This window comes from Echiichthys vipera (genome assembly GCF_963691815.1).
Source record: "Echiichthys vipera genome assembly, chromosome: 15".
In the NCBI taxonomy this organism is placed as follows: domain Eukaryota; kingdom Metazoa; phylum Chordata; class Actinopteri; order Perciformes; family Trachinidae; genus Echiichthys; species Echiichthys vipera.
This window is the reverse complement of record NC_139840.1, coordinates 12,098,775-12,118,199: the sequence shown is the minus strand read 5'-3', so window position 1 is coordinate 12,118,199 and position 19,425 is coordinate 12,098,775. Positions and strand designations below refer to the sequence as shown.

Sequence of the window (19,425 nt, the reverse complement as noted above, 5' to 3'; positions counted from 1 at the left end):
CATTTTTATTTTATTCCAAGTTTACACTGATATCTAAAACGTGCCTAAATCACTACAGAGTGATGAGAAGGTGAGATGCGTCTTAGAAAACACCGCTCACATATTGTTACTAAAGCATGAAGACAAATGCTGACTCCACTGAGTACATTTCGGCACAACATAAATAAAAGACAACCACACACATTTTATACTTCCATGAGAGGTATTTGAAAACAATGATTTACAACATTAGCTCTATTATTATTGGCCTTATTTTACACTTGATTCCAAACACAATCATTTGACATGATACAATCAGAACACAATACTGTATTATAGGATATTAAAGTGCTCAAATATAACTTTCCACATTTTTTTGTAAAAGATTTTCATGTTCCGATACCAGCCACCTTTTCAATGAAACCATAATGTTTACTTGTTAATGGAAAGCCAGACTGAATTTGAAAAACTACCTCAGTCAAATGCAAATGAATGAATTAAATTCAATGTACACCTGAACTGTACTGAAAAGGGTGCACATTCAGAATTAAGTTTCCAGAGTTGTGAGCTAAAATTAGTCAGATAAACATGAAAAAAATCTTTAAAGACTTTAAAATCTTGTATTATCAACAGTTTCCCTCCACCTCAGTATTTTCCTGTTTACATTACTGTAGTCTGCAGTAACCTGTAATTGTTAGTCTTCTATTCAATACACTCAACCACAAGCCAATCGACCGAGCCAATCAGCATTGGTTTTGAGGCGGCTAGAAGTGTGACGCAACGAGAAGCGACTGTTCAGTGTGCTTTTTTTCTCTGGGATCCTTCTGTTGGAATATGGACCGGGCAAATTGAGCCTTTTATTTGTAAATTTGCGTTACACAAACGGCAAATATCCTTTACCGACATGTTGTTTACTTTGCCTGAATCCTTTGTTAGTACATCATACGCTTCGTTGACCTGGTTGGTTGATTTTGCCTGTCTATCACAAGCACAGGTGGTGATAGACAGATGATTTATCCAATCACCAACTGTTATTTCCGCCCCTTCCCAAAAGATCTCCAACCGAGAGTTCCCAGATGGATATGTAGAGCAAATGCGAATTATGCGAATCAATCCATCTGGCGGAGTTCAGGTTAGTACTCTATAAGAATTGAGATACGTTGTTTCTAGTGGCTTTTTTGGCGGTAAAATGTAATTGCAGGCGAGCCTGTTCTTTCAGTGCTCTTCATATTGTCATGTTCACGGTCACTATGTGTGTTGACTATTTTTTCCCCCCATTTTTAAATCCATACACGTACACACATGTTCCTATTACACTCCTGCCCTTACTACAAGCCTGACTCAGAAGTTGAAAGTTCCCGATTTTCAATTACAAGTGAACGCAGCATAACCGTTAGTGACATGTTCGGCTGGCGGACCAACCACTGTCAGCATCACTAGCATGGCTGTGTATTTACATCTAGCCCGGGAATGTCGCCACAGACACGGATATTGGAATAATCAGCAAAAAGGCAAGTAGAAGTGCTTTCGTTAGTGGGTCATATGATCAATCACCATTGTTTTAACTCACTCTTTGATAGATAGTAACTTAAAAGGCAGTTAAATAGATGAAAATCTTACAGAGTACAACTTTAAACGTGAATAATGGTTAGACGACGTGTTTGTGCGTCGTCTAACTAGTATGCAAAGTGAGGCGCAAGGTACAAAGTGTTTGTATTAGGTCTTCATTAATCAAGGGTGTGTTTTGGTCGTCCTATGAATGAAACCAACAAAACAGGAGCATTGCTATTTCTTTTGTGGGTTTATGAAATTAGAGAAGCCAGCTGTTTTCTGCTGAGGAAACAAATCTGTTTGTACAACAAGCTGCAAACCCTTCACTGTCTCACAGTCCTCTGTCCCATCAACAAAATCATTTGAATGCATATGAGCAAATACACTGAAAACCTATTTAACTGAGGAGGAGCACTACTAAGCGTGATGCTCGGAGCAGCTCTGATGCCATAGTATGTTCTTGTATGCTTAAATCATTTATCTGTGGATAAAGCTGCAGTCTGTGCATCACTAGCCTTATTATCTCAATAATCCATTCTTTAAATATGGGGAAAATACCGTTCCTTTGACTTTAGACCAGGTTTTTGGTGGTCAATCGCTTTATGCTGCCTCAAGATAGCAATGTGCCAACACTGCCCCTGATTACACTACATTTAACACACCCATGGGTGCACAGATGGATGCAAGCACATCAGCTATCAACACAATGTGGGGGCTGGGCATCAAAACAACTGTGTTGGTCTGAAACTAGCAATGACACTGCAGGGTGTTTTGGTATTTCCAAAGGATTTCTTGACAATAAGAAACATGTAGTATATTAACAGACTCATCCTTTAAACTGAGCAAATATTAGTTTTGGTCACATGTTGGTGGATGTTAGGTAAAACTTCATTAGATGTATTGACTTATTTAGTGCTATGGACCAAGTTAAGTCCATAATCCAAGCAGAGCAACACAACTTCCTGTAATATTAAAGAAACTTCAATCTGAGATGCTCCATTTCAACACTTTTATCTTGACATTTTTCTACACAAAATACCAGTAGCAAATACCTTTTTTTAGAGAGGACTTGCAACTTTAAGACCTTTTGTTCACTGAGAACGAGATGGTAGATGAAAAAAAGAAAGAAATACTGTAAAATAGCCTTTTCTCTTTGGTATGACAGATAATGTCACCTGCAATCCATGCAGGTTAAGTGTGGTAAATTACAAGTACGAGGTTTAAGATATCTTGTGAAATGCTTAATTAAATGCTAGTTTGAATGCCCTCTGTCATCTGTAAATATATTCACCAGTTTTGTTTTGAACTATATACATGATCAAATGACGCAAACATTTTGTAAACAAACATGTAAAAAAAAACATTGAAACATAGCTTTATAACATATAATATCCATACACATGAACACTATAAGCTCACAATTAGAACGTATTTCTGATCTTTGTAAACATTGTGACTTGTATATATACATCAAAAAGCAGCAACACTGGACCATCTGCAAAAATGACTGGGATTTCTGGGTTTTCCTTCCTTCCACCAAAAATGTCACTCCTTTTCTTGGAATCCTCATTTAATTAACATTCCACTGGAATATATAACCATTTCCTTCACCTTGTGTGTTTAAATTGGGTCTCTCCCTTTGAAAACTGTGTGGGGGACACATGATACTGTTCGTTTTTACCTAGACACTGAACCCAGAGAGAGCAATAGTCTTCAAAGAGATATTCTTACTTTGGCATCATGTTGTGTGTGTGTGTGTGTGTATGTGTGTGTGTTTGTGTGTGTGTGTGTGTGTGTAAGTAAGAGAGAGAGAGTATTTTTGGAGAAAATTTGAATGAGAAACATTCATTTGAACTCTTTGAAATCCGTTGTAATTAGGGGGAGGAATACTGGGTTATTCTAAACAGGGGAAGCTATAATATTTTGAAAAAAGGAAAATGAACACAGCCTTATATTACATACCAACACCCTCAGAGAAATGCTTACTATACTAAAACACCACTTTGAAAGTATAAAAATAGGTGTGCAACAACAGAGGACTTCAATTACCTGAGTACCTTCCTTTTTACACTGAAGTGGATTTAAGTCAATGCAGACCAGATAATATACCACACCAGAAAGCATGAAGAGATATCCCCAAAATAGAAGCATTTACATGTTTTTTTTTAAGCTGAGCCTACACTATAGCCCCTTTCACACAGAGATACTGCCGCATTGAAGGTTCGCTGTTATGCCGGCTGTCCTACTACACACTGAATCAAGCAAGGGCGGCATAATGCTGCCAGCATGTGATTTCACATATTATTCTGGCATTTTAGAAGCAAATGAGGAGTGCGTGCCACTACAACATTGGTGTGAGCCAATCCACAATGTTAATTACCCACCCAAACCTGACATGACCCACAAACTACAGCACAGCGGTCAGTACAGAGAAGGACAAAACGTGTGTGTGTGTGTGTGTGTGTGTGTGTGTGTGTGTGTGTGTTTGAGAGAGAGAGAAGGGGGGAAGAGAAGGTGGACAATGCATTTGTTTCTGTAAGTTATTAATAACTCAGGCCACTCAGACACCTGATCGAGATGTTATCGCTCCATTGAATGGGTGTTATCAGTAGTCATCAGCCTCAAAGACAATACAATGCCCAATACAATTCTATTCACATGGTAACAGTCGCTGTTAGCTTGGTCTCTTTTTCACTCTCTGGGAGTCCTGTTGTTAATTCAAAGAGAACAACCTTACTTGGTTATGTTTAGTTTGTCATGTGATACAGCTTACCAGTAGAATAAATGATAATGGCTACTAGTTGCCTACTAATACCTACTAGTTGGTAGAGGCTGACTCAGAATGCTGCTGGGTCAACTCGGGCACCACTACTGCATGTAGTCCCGCATTTGGCTCTGTCACAACCTCTGCTGCTGGCTTAAAGGTGCAACAACTCTGCCCTCCCCCCATTGCATCTTCTTACATTTTCATACTGACGACAGGGCAGAAAAAGGCGCAACAGTGTGAAAAGGGGCTTAAGTCTACTCACGCTGACTTAATCCGAAAACCCGCTGATGAAATTGCCCACACATGCAGTGTACTCATACTCCACCTGGCTTTACAGAGGTGATTAAGGCTGTTCCCGGCAACTACTGTAACTAACCCCAGTTTATGCACAAAAAGCTGAGCACAAAAAAGCAAACAGAAAACAAAATAACAACAGTTGTGGCAGTGGAAAAGAAAGAGGAAACAGCAGTCTGTTTTCATCCTTTTACACATTCACTTTGGCAGGCGGTTGGAGACAGAGTTGAGAGTGTTTTGCCACTCATCTCTCGACTAAAGGCTCACAAAGTAATGCATCCTTTTTTTTGCTTTGAACCACATCTGTTGGCAATGCTCTGGCTTCGTTCACAGGAGAAAAAACTGGCAGTGTTGATGCATTCAGCCGTCCCCTTCAGACCATCCTGAGACTGTTTCATTATTATTCTTTTTTTTCAGTTTTCATCCCTTCACACAATGGCCTGAAGGTCACATGACTGTCTCCCTCTCTTCCTCCACCACAGGTGAGGGCTTCTCGTTCTCACAGGGTCGTGTATGAGCTGAATGCTCTTCATCAGGAATGTGAAGCTCCTGTCCCGATGAGGGTATAGAGTTCTCAGAGACAGAGCCATTCTTCACGTACCCAGGGAGGTTCCTGTGCCCGTTCACAGGCACCGGTCCCAGCCTTGTGGTGAGGTGGAGGGCCAACGGTCCTCTGGCAGTGACGTTGGTAACACTGGTGTGTGATACCATAGGTCCATAGCTGTAAGTGTTGCTGCCACTCCGAGCTTTTCTTTTGAAGTCCAGGGCAAGAGTCCTCCTGCTCCAGGACTTTTTGATCTCAGCTTGCACCTTGGGAGAGAATAAGTTGTTTAGCCACGTGAGAGCTTAGATATCATGCAGGAGTTTTTGGTGTAAAATGCCAAACGGAGTTCTTACCTCCCCGTTGCAAAAGCAATATATAATTGCAACTAAGAATCCCTGAAAAAGAGTAGAAAAGGATTTCATTAATTTCCAGGCCAGCTGTCTTTAGTGTGAACCTAACATAACATTTTAGCTGTATACATTGATATCTAGTTTGTTATTTGAAATTATCAGCCACCCTTATCTTTACCCTACACTGCAGCTAAATTCTCTTTATTACACAAGATCATGTGAGAATAGAGTTCACATGTCACACGGAAATCCATCTTGTCAGGCTCCAAGTAATGCATTTGTGTTTCAGCTAAAAGAGAGCCGACCGCTCGTTCAAAACTACAATGGTAGCTCCTAAAGACGTTTGCTTAGATGCTGCAATGGCATAAGTTACGTGTATCAGAACTGGAGATGTTCTCTTCATTGAGAGAAGAGAGTGGCAGTGAAAGCTTGATGGAAAATATGTTTTCTCTCTTCTCCTGACTGACACTGGCGAGAGTATGATAGACAGATAGTTCATCCATTCACCTGCCAGAGGTAAGTAGAAGCTCTTTCATTAGTGTTTTGAAAGTGCCTGCTCTTTCCCAATCAGTTTCGAATGAGGCTTTCTCAGATGGTTCCATGTAAAAAAAACATCTAACGACTCAGGTTACACCTCTTTTCCTTTTTTATCCTAATTCAGATCTATCAATGGGTGTGTATCATGAGCAGTAACTGATACTGCAATATGACTACAATATTGGAGGGAATGATGATTTTGCATAAATATTCTCATTTAAGTTGAAATATATGTTAAAATGATCATGTTGCGATTTTTGCGAGGCTCTGTACCAAACATCAGTAGCACCACAATAATTAATTTAGAACAGTATTTTAACACATATCATGCCTTTAACAGATGTGCCTCCACTGACTTTGATATTGCGATAGTCAATATTGCAATTTGGATTTTCAATTCGGAGTCTTTTTGGTGATAAAGACACATTAACCCAGAGAACTTACGGATCATCATATTTGTACATAAATATTCACTGGGAGCCTCAGAGCTAAATTAGCATCTCTGATATTTCCTCTAAAGCAGCTTTACCTGGAAGGAGTTGAACAGCATCTCATAGTGCATCTGTATCAGCCAGGGAACTCCAGACACCTCTGTATATGGCATGGCATGGAATATGATGTAGTGGACACCAAAGAGTGGCATCAGCACCAAAGTGGACTTCAACAGTTTTCTGTAAAGTAACACAGACTAGCATTTTATAATCTTAACAAAATGCTACACAGTGATTTGCCAAAACTTCTGCACATTATAGAGCTAAATGGTGACTTGAAAACAACAATTTTGAGTTGTTTGAAAGAAGGTTTGAGTAATGAATTCAGCTTTTTCAATATGCAATTTGATACTTTTCTCTGTTTTTAACTTTGGTCTCTTAGTCGGATGAAACGAAAACAATATCTGACTGACAAATCTTTAATAATAATTAGAATAATCAAAAGTTACAGCCCTGCAACCTGTGTTAATATGTAAATGCAATCAGAGGAAATACGGAAGTGATGTGAGTTACATATAAGTCATATGATGAATTAATCAGCGGGGCATGAAGATCAAAATAAGAATTTTGCACAGTACCTGTACTGCTGTCTTGTATCACACCTTCCAGCATTAGTTTCTCGTAGTTTAGTCGCCAAGACTCTGATAATGTTCAGAAATAACATAAAATTAACCTGAAGAAAAAAATAGAAACATAATGATATCATTAAGGGTAATTGAAAACATAACTAACAACTATAATATGACAGGTGCAATGAATTACTGTTATTTCCCACACAGCGGGGGAAAGCTGCATGTACTCACCACTATAGCCGCCAGAATAGGCACTTGATATATCCATTTCAAATTACCGGCACTTAAGTCCCAACACCTGCAGCAGTAGATAAACAACAGAGTAACAGGTAGAGTTAAATAAGGAATCGGGCGTCTAAAATTGGTGTGATGATCCAGGATCCCTCAGTCCTTTGAGAATACTTTTTCAGTTTGCATCAAGGCATTGAAATAATTAAATATGTGCCTCTTTTTAATTGGAAGGAAAAAAAAAAAAGTTCTCTGAGCCTTAACTGTCACATGTCAATAACTAGAGCTGTACTGTAGTCAAGTCAAGAGATCTTTATTGTCCCCGTGGGGCAATTTGCGGTGCAGCCAGCAGCAAAAAAACAACAACATGGGTGTCATGGGACAACGACACAAAAACAAAACAATTAAAATCAATTCAACAACAAACAAACAAAGTGCAACAGTGCCTCACTGGATAAAGATAAGGAGTTAAAGTGACCACAGTGCTATTAATTGCTAAGAAGACCAATAGCCAATGGAACCCAGGAATTTTTAAATCTGTCAGTCCTGCATCTGGCCACATTAAATCTGCGTCTTGATGGAAGCAGTTTAAATTCAGATGCTAAGGGATGGCTCGGGTCAGACAGGACAAGTCTGGCTTTGTTCAGGGCCCTGGTTTTGTACAAGATGTCCTTGAGTGGAGTACCGATAATTTTACTGCACACTCTAACAATGCCCTGAAGCCTGTTGCGGTAGTTTTTGGCAGTTTTTCCAAGCGTTTTTATTACAGAGAGATATGAAATGGGGTGAGAGAGAGGGGGAGACATGCAGCAGAGGGCCGCAGGTCAGAGTCGAACCCACGGCCGCTGCCTCGAAGACCTTAAGCCTCTTTACATGGGGCGACTGCTCTAACCACTGTGCCACCGGCCGCCCCTATAGATTTGATTATTAACCAGATGCCTACCACTACTATTTACTGCTGAATGAACATGCCTAGCTGTATTTTTTGGTCTTGCCCATAAAAAGGCGCAGAAGGGATCTGCTTTCCTGCTGACTGAGAAGTGAGACGTGTGGTGTAGTTCCACTGGACAGCTGCTGGATACCAGCTTAGCCGTAAGCTCTCAGCTTCAATGTTCGAGTGTTGTGCAGGACCACTGTGGAGTTGGTTTTAGGCAGTTTTCTTTGGAAATGAATCCACTTTAATTCTTCTAAGCTTTCATACCTGTCCATAAGTATTAATACACAAGTTTATGGCATGTTTGGTAAATAGGAAGTGTGAGGAACAATATCTTTAGACTTTTTCCCTCAAGGTCCGTGTGAAATACTGCTGATGTTACATGGATACATGTATTTATATTTGCAGAAAGGAGACTTGCCAAAGATACAGTACCACATCTGATCAGCAAAATCAAACTGATGCATAAAGTACTTTACTCTATTCAAAATGTTTCATATTGTGAAAAGTGAGATTTCCATGCCTTTTTCTTTATTGTATAGCAGGTTGAGGTGCTCTAAAAACACCAAAACACTCAATCCACAAAGAAATACGCACAGCCCGTAGTCAGAAACTGTGCCTTGAGACGAGCCCTGAGGACGTCTGTATGGTTATGTCACAACTATTATTTACTGAAACGCTGGCCTGGAAGGGGGGTTTCTTAAATGGGAGAAACATGACAGGCACTAAAATGCAGCGGTTCAGTCAGAGGGTGAATACTGGTGAATACTATTCAGACAGACAGTATAAGGAAATGGTTTTTGAGTATTAATGCATTTACTGTAAACATGTTCTAATAGCATCCCAAAATACATATGAATCGTAAAATTACTATGATATGTCTCCTTTGAGTATAGCAAGAATAGTTTGTATATTATTGACGCAGATCACTTACTCTGTGTCTGCAAACGTGGCTCTCATAGTTGCCCAAACCGTTACAACCATAGCTGGTACTCCTGAAAAACACAAGAAAACCCATTCAAATTACAGCCCACCACTATGAGAAAATACTGATTCTGTAAGAAGTTCGTAATTTTTTGCTCATATGGGTAGAACCTGGGTAGCACAGCATCCACATTGTATGCGCTGTGCTTGTGTAACTTATACGCACAGTGTGTACAATGCAGGAACCGTAAAGCCCATATTCAAGCAGTGTTTTTACACCGACAGGAGAATCTTTTTTCGATTGTTCTCACCTACTTATTAATACCATATCAGGGATTTGACAGGCTCTATAATGACTAATCAAAACACATGTAAAAAGAAAGACCTTACATATTGAATGATTTAATTTGCCTACTAATCATATTGCAATCATGTACCTGCAAGAAGAATGTAAATGAAGCAGAACTCACCCCATCCAATCAGAGTAAATCCCCATAGATATTTTCTGTCTGAGAAGAAGGTCATAAAGATGAGGCTGTGGAGGTACAGACCCTCAACAAGGATCCAGTAGTAGTTGGTCGCCAGAAAGTACAAGAACAAGGTCACAACCACCTTGCAGCCAATCTGCGCACAAACAACAGACAAGGAGATTTGATTTAATGAGTACAATAGCTCTACAATATAGCCTCTATAAATCCTGTATGAATGCTTTTTGGTCCGTGTGAATTTCCCCTGTGCCCTGCTGACTTGTATTAGAGAGCGATGAAAGCTGAGACGCACATCACACAAGTCACTGGCTGAATGAAGTTGAAACAAACAACAACAAATAGAACGAATTAAGCAATGAATTAATCCCCAGGTTTGAAATGAGTATCCCGGAACTGTGCCTTTAATATACATTACAAGTGGCATTTTGTTTTGATCTTTTTAAAGATGACTTCTGTTCGTACAGAGGTTAAATCTAGTCATGGTAATTATATTTATATAGCCCGAAATCCACAATCTCTCTGTTCCTAGACCCTCACTTGGATGGGGAACCCCCCCCCAACAAAAAGTAATATTGGCTGTTGTATTGACACAATGTGTGGAAGTCCCAGGAGCCTACACTGATTTAGTCAGCCATCGATTCTGCTCCGCTTAACCTCCACACTGCTTTATTGCCACACCATGGTTATTAGAAGCCAATCCCTCTCAGTGCTCCTTTCCTCCACAGTGATTACCATTCTTATAATTGTCACCTCTATCTGTTCTCATCAGTTTCTATTTTAAAAAGCATTGCTGGGCTACAGCAGGGGTTTTGCCATGGGGACATTTGGATATTTTTGTTTTCTATGAACATTCTTTTTTTCTTTATTCTGGAACAAAATTGGATTCATTCAGCGTTGTTGCAAAGACAGATTAGTAGGAATCGGACAGCTTAAACAAATAATAATGAATATGTGAATGTGTAGTAATGAAATGTGATAATGAAAGCACCAAACAGTTTTTACAATATAATCTGTAAAAACAATTGTTGTGTCTAGTGTTCTAGATTTACAAAGACTTTACATTTGTAAATGGGATATCTAGGATAAAGCCCAACATTTAAACATTTCCATTTTCACCAGGACACCAGTTATTATTTACGACAGCGTGCACAAGCACAGGCATGTATGTTCCTTCATTGTGTCCATAAGTCACCTACAAATAGTTTGTTTGCATATTGAAGCATGCATGAAAAGTGCTCAGTCTTTACCCATTTTTTAAACTTGACTCTGAATGGGATTGCCAAGTACAGAAATAGTAAAAGCTTGGCATGGTGAGAAACAGTGCAGTTAATTTGCTCCAGCACTGGAAAAGCAGGTGAGATTTTGTAAAATAAACTACATGTCAAACTATATGTGCATGTAATGTAATCAAACTAGGAGGATTGCTGTTATGACTTTATTTATATATATATATATATATATATATATATAACATTATTGGCTATATTGTGTATTATATACCATAGTTCTACAATAAATACTGTATGTTACATAACATAACTACTATGTGTGTGTTGTTGCTTGTTATAGCATATGCATTTAAAAATCAGCAAGGACACAGTGTGGTATGTTTGTGTACGCTACTTACAAACTGTGTTTTGTTGGCTGGTGGAGCCTCGGTGATGGACTTGAGGTCTTCCACCGTGACTCTTTCCATGTTTTCTAAGGCCGATCCAGAGTAGAGCACAACATCTTTCACAAAAATACTGACAGCTCTTAGCATGTAGGAAACAAATAGGTGCATATGGATGTAGTTCCTAGTGCAGTGCAATCGCCTAGAGAGGAAAGAAACAAGAGCAGCAAGGTCAAAGGATAGATATGTTTAAGATTGTGTCACACACGCACGGTCACACGCTCACACACTTAAACGCTCACACACGCTCACACACGCTCACACACGCTCACACACACACACACACACCCACGCACGCACGCACACACACACACACACACACACACACACACACACACACACACACACACACACACACACACACACACACACACACACACACACACACACACACACACACACACACACACACACACACGCACACACACAAACATAACAATACCCATCCTAATTAAAGCCAGCTGAATTTCACGCTGGCTATAACACATTCTTGAGATTTAGGGGCTTGAAACGGACAAAAAAATCGAATTGCTCGCCTTTAAGTGAGCTGTAAAAACAAAATTGCAAGCATGTGTTGAAAGCATGCAAATTTTCTTCCAGACAAGCACGAGTTTATCTGTCAAAAGTTCTTGAAAACATCCTGTCTGAGCCTTTACTGTTGAATGGGCCTATTAGATGATGCTCCAGTGTTGAAATCAGGTTGCTGGCTTAATAGGTGTGAATGTTATGTCAGTACAAAGTCAAATCATTTCAATCAATGATAATATTACTGAATGTTCAGTAATGTTTTAATAAATTACAAAAAACGTCTTTAACTAGCATACTCTGAAGTCTAAAGTACAACAAATCTGAATACTAAAATTATCCAGCTGCTATCCGTTATTAACAATTTTCCTTCTAAAGCCGCATTAATGTGCTGAAAATGTGACAAGCTACCCTTAGAGAACTGTTGATTTGAAACAAAACAAATCTAGCATACATTTCCCCTGGTGAAGACTCTGGACACAACTGCTAATGTGAAATATCCCCTTTCTCTCCCTGGAATACATTTATGAGCTCTCCTGTCTAAAAGGTGACATGTTGAAGGGGAGATATAGCTGGAGTTCTCCAGAGCACAGAGCCAGAATGTCAGATCTTATTAAACTCATTTGGCCCATAGATTTCCTGGTGCCAGTTTGGAGGATTCCTAAAGCCATCTGAGTGCCTGCCTGTATGGTAAGTCATGCAGGAGCATTGGTAAACAGCGGCTGCACATCGATTCTTGATACACTCCATGCGCAACAAAATAAGCAAATAATGACAATTGTGCCCTGCATTAATAAGCTATGAAGTAAAAACTGTTTCTGCAGAAAAAAAAAAGAAAAAAAAGAATTCAACCTATGTAGTATTTTCCTTCAGTAAAGGCAGTGCTCCCATGAAGGCAAGATGTGTAAAATAAGGCTGATATACGTACAGAATCTACGGTAAATCCTTTCATCTCTTTAATTATATTGAAAGTATTAAACTCTCAATTCTTCACATATCTTATGATCTTTTATCTTTTTTATATGTATGTTTTAGTGAGGATAAGGGAAAAGCACACACTTTTTGGCTTAAGTACTGCAATCTTTGTAAGCTTAGTAGATTAACAAAATCAATATCTCCGCTTTGGTTGTTTTCATCAAAATCTTAAATCAGCATGGATGTAAGAAAACCTAAATGTCAGACAATGGAGCATGTATGCGTTACTGCAAAGCCTTCAGGCAGACTCCTCCTTAAAGGTGGACATATTATATTCTGTTAAAAGTCAAGTAAAAGCCAAAGGTAATGTTTGATTCAGTTTGCACGCTCATGTTGTTGCCGTGACTGAAAAATATATTCCATTGCATGCTTATAAAGCTATGACCAATTGCATGATTTCATGATAAAGCCATTATGCCATCAGGGAATTAAAATTGCTTTCCGCTACACTGTATGTTTGCGGCTGACAACACTGAAAGAAATTGGTCCTCATTGTACCATCATGTCAGTAAAGGCTCCATTTTGATCCCTGCTGAGAGTGCTCTAACCGTAATTTCCAACCCTTTCTCTGAATTTTACTCTTCGGAGCATCTGTAGCTAAATTGATTGACTGAAAAATTTCCAGTGACAGCATCAACTCACCGGAAATATCCCAAAATGACAACAGCCACCATGAGTGATCCCAGAGAGATGGAGTATCCAACTGTGTAGATGAGATACAGGCGATGAAAGACGTCCTGTTGGAAGAGGGTAATTTGTTAGAATGTCAACAGGGCAGCAAAATGGATAAAAAGACTAAGACTGTGAAGACTACTGCATATCCTCTCTTTATTGTTGTGCTATGTACCAGATAATTATTGTTTTATCTTTTCTTTTTATCCACCAGATGAAAAATATTCCAGAAAGAAAAGCATAAAAAAAATATTTTGACATTTGAAATTGCAGTAATAAGCAGGAAGGGTGGACTACAGGAAGTGTCAACTACAAAAACACTGTAAAATAGACCGATACAAAAAATATTTTTTTTCGTATGTTTGCACGTAACTAAAAATAAATCATGTGCATTTGTTTTTTAAAGTAAAGAAACACAGTATATTGTTTATGAAGGTATAAGGTTCTCATATATACAGTATGTGAAGACATGGCTAGTGCTATTATATACAACCGTGAGCACCAAACTGTGGAAAAACACATAATAACCTATATTTGTATACATAATATAATCGGTTTTTTTTTAAAACGCACTTAAAAACACAACACACATATTTGTCTTGGTTGAACTCACTTAAGCTTCAGGGTTTTTCTGCTTAGCCACATTAAAACTTTCAGATTTGAGACAGCATTACTTCAGGCAAGTGGTTTTATTACAAAGAGCATGTTTTCACAACATTCACAGTACAATGGCATTTACCCCCCAAATCAACATAACTTCAAATTGTGTTGACTCTAGTGTGCTTAAATATGTGACGGAAATGTCTCAAGCGCCCAGAAGTTACTGATGGAAACATCATTTGACATGGGTGGCAGAGCTGAAAAAGGCTGGGTGGGGCAGTTTAATCTTCCAACAGTGAACTGGCAGCCAGAGGACACTGTAAGTAGAGCCACTAACCAGACCTTCTGTGTGTCAACATGTTGAAAGGGGCCAAGAGCCCTGTGTGATGTAACCAGATACTCCACTGCTGTTATCATTTAGCATCAGGATCTTGTGCCAAAGAAACGGTTGTCTTAAGTTGTGGCAGTGGTCTGCGGTATGGCAGTTGTGCTGTAATTCGTGCATATGTATTTGTCATTAAGTGCTGCAACCGCTCCCTTGGGAGCCCATCGACATAAACATCTGAAGTCAGAAAGAAACTAAAAGGCGCCATGATGACGTTATGCCCACATCCTTTACACCTCATTTCAAACAGGGAAGAGGAAAATGCATGTGGAACAGATGATGTTTATATCGTTTCATAGCAAAAAACCTGCACAAATCAATGTTTTTTATCAATGAGATACTGATTACTCTATTCCTCTCTAAGAGCTTTACAACCACAAGTACCGTAATTTCCGGACTATAAGCCGCTACTTTTTTCCCTCGTTCTGGTCCCTGAGGCTTATACAACGGTGCGGCTTTTCTACGGCTTACGGTAACCAGGGGCGCGCACTACCGAGGATGCGCGAGACCGAGGCAGACATCTGGCGCCAGGTAACGAGAGCAAAACAAAGAGTAGGAGAGCTTCAGCGACAGTTTGCGCGAAGGAAGTGTTCATGCAAACACCCTCAACATGGAAAACAAACGGAGAAGTGCATATGATGCTGCTTTTAAGTTAAAGGCAATCGATCTGGCTGTCAAAGAAGGAAATAGAGCTGCTGCACGTACCCTTGACATCAATGAATGGCTGGTTATTTTGATAACGTAAACGGCCGCGGGACTGCACTTTTACTGCCGTGTTACAGGCGAGCACTTTGTATTACTTTGCACCGTTGTATTATTTGTATTCTGCACGAATGCTGTTCGCCATGTCAAAGATGTGAAAGTTTGATTGAATGATTGAAAGATTTATTGTTAATAAATGGGACGCTTTGCGTTCCCAAACAGTCATCTCTGTCCCGACAATACCCTCCGTGGTAGCAGGAACCCCTATATACTACGGTAATTACACATCAAAACGCCTGCGGTTTATAGTCGGGTGCGGCTAATATATGGAGCAATCTGTATTTTCCCCTAAATTTAGCTGGTGAGGCTTATAGTCAGGTGCGCTTTATAGTCCGGAAATTACGGTACTTTCCCCAGGTACTAAGGAGCTTTTAAAGGAACAGGTTCCAGGGCCATTTAACCGACCCAAAAGTACCTACTGTGAAGGGTAGTACTAAGTATTATTATGTGTTTTGAGACAAATGGATGAGTGTATAGATGGCGCCCTAGAGACTTCTGCCTGCTGAGCCAACTACTTCCGGTTTAGTGCTCTCTAAACTAATGGATCAAATTCAGAATAATTTCGCAGGGGCTGTGACGCTCAAATTAATTCATCCACTGAATTACAGATGTCGCTTTTTGTGAATTTCGTCAATTTCGTTAAGACAATGGTGAAAAGTATTTTTGGGCTAGAGGGCATCGCATGACAGACACAAGTTGCAATTTCACCGTTTGGCCACTATGTCAAATTGGCTTCAAAGCCAACTCCAGCGCAGATTACTGGGGGCCTGGAGCCATTGATTGCACTGAACTGCAGCCTACTGTGTGTGTGTGTGTGTGTGTGTGTGTGTGTGTGTGCGTGTGTGTGTGTGTGTGTGTGAGTGTGAGAGAGAATGACAGAGAGATAGAGACACACACACACACACACACACAAACACACACACACAAACAGGGGAAATGGTGAAATGAAGTAGAGAAGTAAAATGTTATTTTCTGATTGTTTCACAGTGGTTACGTTCTAAAGCACAAATAAATAGCCATCAAAGACTGAACAGATGATTTACTTGGAAGACGGATGCGCTCAGTTTCATCTTCCTCCTCTGCATTTCATTCATTACATCCAGTATGCAGCAGTAAATCTTGTTGCAATGAGGCAAAACCTACGGTTTCTTTTATTCTTTTAAGTCTGTGAATGTTCTCATTCGTCCAGGTCATCGTTATCCTCAAAGCATTTTCAGTCAAAAGCAACTGGACTGGTTGTTTGTTTCACGACCCAGTCCCAGCCTGGTCAGATGCGTACATGAACTGATGAAGCCTCATGGATGAGAGGTGAAACGTCTTCCTAGACAAACAACCAGTCCAGTTGCTTTTGACTGAAATTGCTTGGAGGATTTTTTTGAGGAAGTGTTTCTCAAATAAAACGGGCAGGAACACACACTGAACTGCTGGCTGTCATGTTGCTTTTTTTATACATTAGAGGACTAATTCCCCTTACCTTCATAGTGCTTTAGACTGCAGTTGACACACAGACGACAACGGGCTGAAGTACCCAAATAGTTCTTACTGAGGACCTTTGGTAGAAAAAGCAGCTCATGTCCCTTATTGGCAAAGTGCAAAATGTTTTGTAACCGTAGCAACACTACAAACTGCAGAGCCACTTAACACCAGCCTCTAATATAGTAATAACACCTCCTTTATTTAAAGGCTATAGAATACCTTATATGTGAGATCAAGAAAGTGCTTCCAGACCATAAATGATAAAAAAAGAAGCCTGGTCAGCATCATTACTGCACATAAAGGAGTTTGACTTGTCCATATATACAGAATAATGGCTGATGAGTAAGCGCTGTTTTTCCATTTATAGCCATGTTTTAACTGTTTTCCACCCTTCTTACAATACCCAGTAGTCCTGTTCACTGCCAGTGTTATGTTCCAACCCTCATGAAGTGATAGAGAAACAAACAGTAAGAGCAACTGTAATCAGGGCCACGTCTACCTTTGTCAGTCACATGGGGATGACAGTAGTAGTAAAAAAAAGAAATATGGTCAAAAGGCAGCGAGAAGCGACTTTTTGTAGTATGATTACATCATTACTAGGAGAACAACAGGACATCAGTAAATGGGGTCCTTGGGTCTTTAGTTGGTGTGATGGTTCCTGTGAGGTTTAGTCATAATAATTGAGTTCTTAGATTACCCTGAATGGGATGCTTTCTGGGAAGTTGCTATTAAGACTAATGTGACACTGCTTTCAGTTTATATTTGACATTTAGCTAAATACAGCCTAGTATTATCAAAACCATATTATACCAGTAGATCAGATCACACAATCTGATTGGTCAACTAGAAAGTGCTAAAATTAAAAATAAATTAATAGAAAAAAATGTTCTCCTTTTCCGAAGTAACTTAGACAATAATATGGAAAGCTGATAAACAAAAATACACCTAAAATAAAGGGGTGGTTTGGATATCTTATGAAGCAGCAAATTATTCAACCATTCTCATGAAAGTACACACAGGATGTGATTTACAACAAGGAGCTGGGGGATGTTTTTGAAACATTTTAATTTATGAAAATAAATCATGAACCACAGTGTAGGTGCTTGAACTTAATATGTGTGGTAGTTATTCACAATCTCTATAATGCTAAAGTTCAGAGACTTGTTTTGTCATGTTTCCATAGCAACATAGATACTACTAGCAAAAAGTGCTTTTTTGAGAGTGAATTGCCCCACAATATGAATACATTTGGATTATATATTTAATTTTGTTGGTAACTTGTATGTATACAGTAATACAGCATGGCTAGGGCACCACTGTTGTGTCATCATGGTAAAGCACACCCTCTTGTGTAATTTTGTTTAATTGCCATCTTGCCATTATCACAACATTTCACTGAATATATATAATATTTCATTTGCACTTTACACTAAGAAGGCATGTCGATAATGGATTGTAATTGCAGGGTCAAATTGTGCAATAGTTGTCTAAAAGGCTGCAATTTCTAGTCGGACAGTTTAGACAACTTGATGCTTTCACAAAGTCTATGGTGGAGGAAGGCACTGTAGCAATGACAATGAACATGTTAATGAAAATAATTCAATAATTATTTTAATGTGTATTTCCCACAGTAAAGCCTCCTGGAGAACTTAGAGAAAAGCACCAGCTATAGTAGTCTGATGTAGAATTATTATTGTTATTATTAAGACAGATCTCACCTTTTCATGGCTGTGGTTGTAATGGTAGAGGAATTTTGCACATTCGTTATAATTGGCCCATGTCTTGTTGGCTGTGGCCAGCTCCCACGTTCCATTGTTGTCACACCGACGGTATGCTAGTCCTAGACACCAAAGAGAAAAGGCTATTTTTAATGACATATTTTGACAGTTGTTTTTCTAACAAAGTCAATTATTCATTCTCAGCTTGTTTTTCTAATTGCACCTTCATAATTGTAGAAGTTGCAGAAGATGTTTCAAAAGGAGCCCATGTTATGATTGTAGAGTATACAGTATCACCCAAAGCCTGGCGCTCTTTCACCAGCTTAAAATGAGCTACTGGGTTTCAACTGCTGACTGTATCCAGGGCCAGTCTTACCTTTATGGTTGAAGTCATGGATATACTCTGGGCAGGCAGTGGATATAAGCGTTCCTGGAGGCCCTTCAGGCCAACAAACAATGCCGTCCCATTCTGGTGAGCAGAAACCATCTGCAGAGACAAAAGCAGCGGCATTTAAAAATAGAGCCACAGAGTGTTGTTCTCTCTCGACTCCAGCATTACAAGGCTGTAGACCTTTACAAGATTAGATGTGCTGAAGGTTTTCAAGGATTCTGTTGTCCTTTCAAAAGTAGGCCAGGTGCATGAACTTTACACAGCAAATTAGCACTGCAGAGCAGCCTTGTAATTTGTGGTAAGCCTGACTAAATGAGACCTTTTTAGTTTGTGTTTAAGGAAAACATGCGTTACCCAGATAACAAACTCCCCATCTATTGTTATATAATTAGAACTTGCAGTCATCCAGATAACAATGTGTCTATTGGCTCGAGTGTGTGCTCATTAAGGCTTGTTTGTTAGCTGCAGCAGATTATATATATACTCTAAGACTGCAAGGGAAACTCAGCGTCCCCCAACCCCCCCCCCACACACACACACACACACACACACACACACGCGCTACTTATCACAGGTAACCGGCGCAACTT

General features: G+C 39.5%; 1 protein-coding gene across 1 annotated transcript in view; it reads right to left on the bottom strand.

Moving 5' to 3' along the window:
* Positions 1–46: 46 nt before the first annotated feature.
* The window catches only part of pth1r (parathyroid hormone 1 receptor), a 51,322-nt gene continuing 31,943 nt past the window's right edge, over positions 47–19,425 (bottom strand). Inside the window, exons 3-13 of the mRNA XM_083928495.1 lie at positions 18,821–18,931; positions 18,445–18,566; positions 13,474–13,568; positions 11,287–11,473; positions 9,642–9,795; positions 9,182–9,242; positions 7,317–7,383; positions 7,092–7,186; positions 6,552–6,693; positions 5,489–5,530; positions 47–5,401 (exon numbers count right to left, since the gene is read on the bottom strand). Of these exons, the coding sequence (XP_083784621.1) occupies positions 5,039–5,401; positions 5,489–5,530; positions 6,552–6,693; positions 7,092–7,186; positions 7,317–7,383; positions 9,182–9,242; positions 9,642–9,795; positions 11,287–11,473; positions 13,474–13,568; positions 18,445–18,566; positions 18,821–18,931 (1,439 nt within the window). The 3' untranslated portion in view covers positions 47–5,038. The remainder of the gene's footprint in view (positions 5,402–5,488; positions 5,531–6,551; positions 6,694–7,091; positions 7,187–7,316; positions 7,384–9,181; positions 9,243–9,641; positions 9,796–11,286; positions 11,474–13,473; positions 13,569–18,444; positions 18,567–18,820; positions 18,932–19,425) is intronic.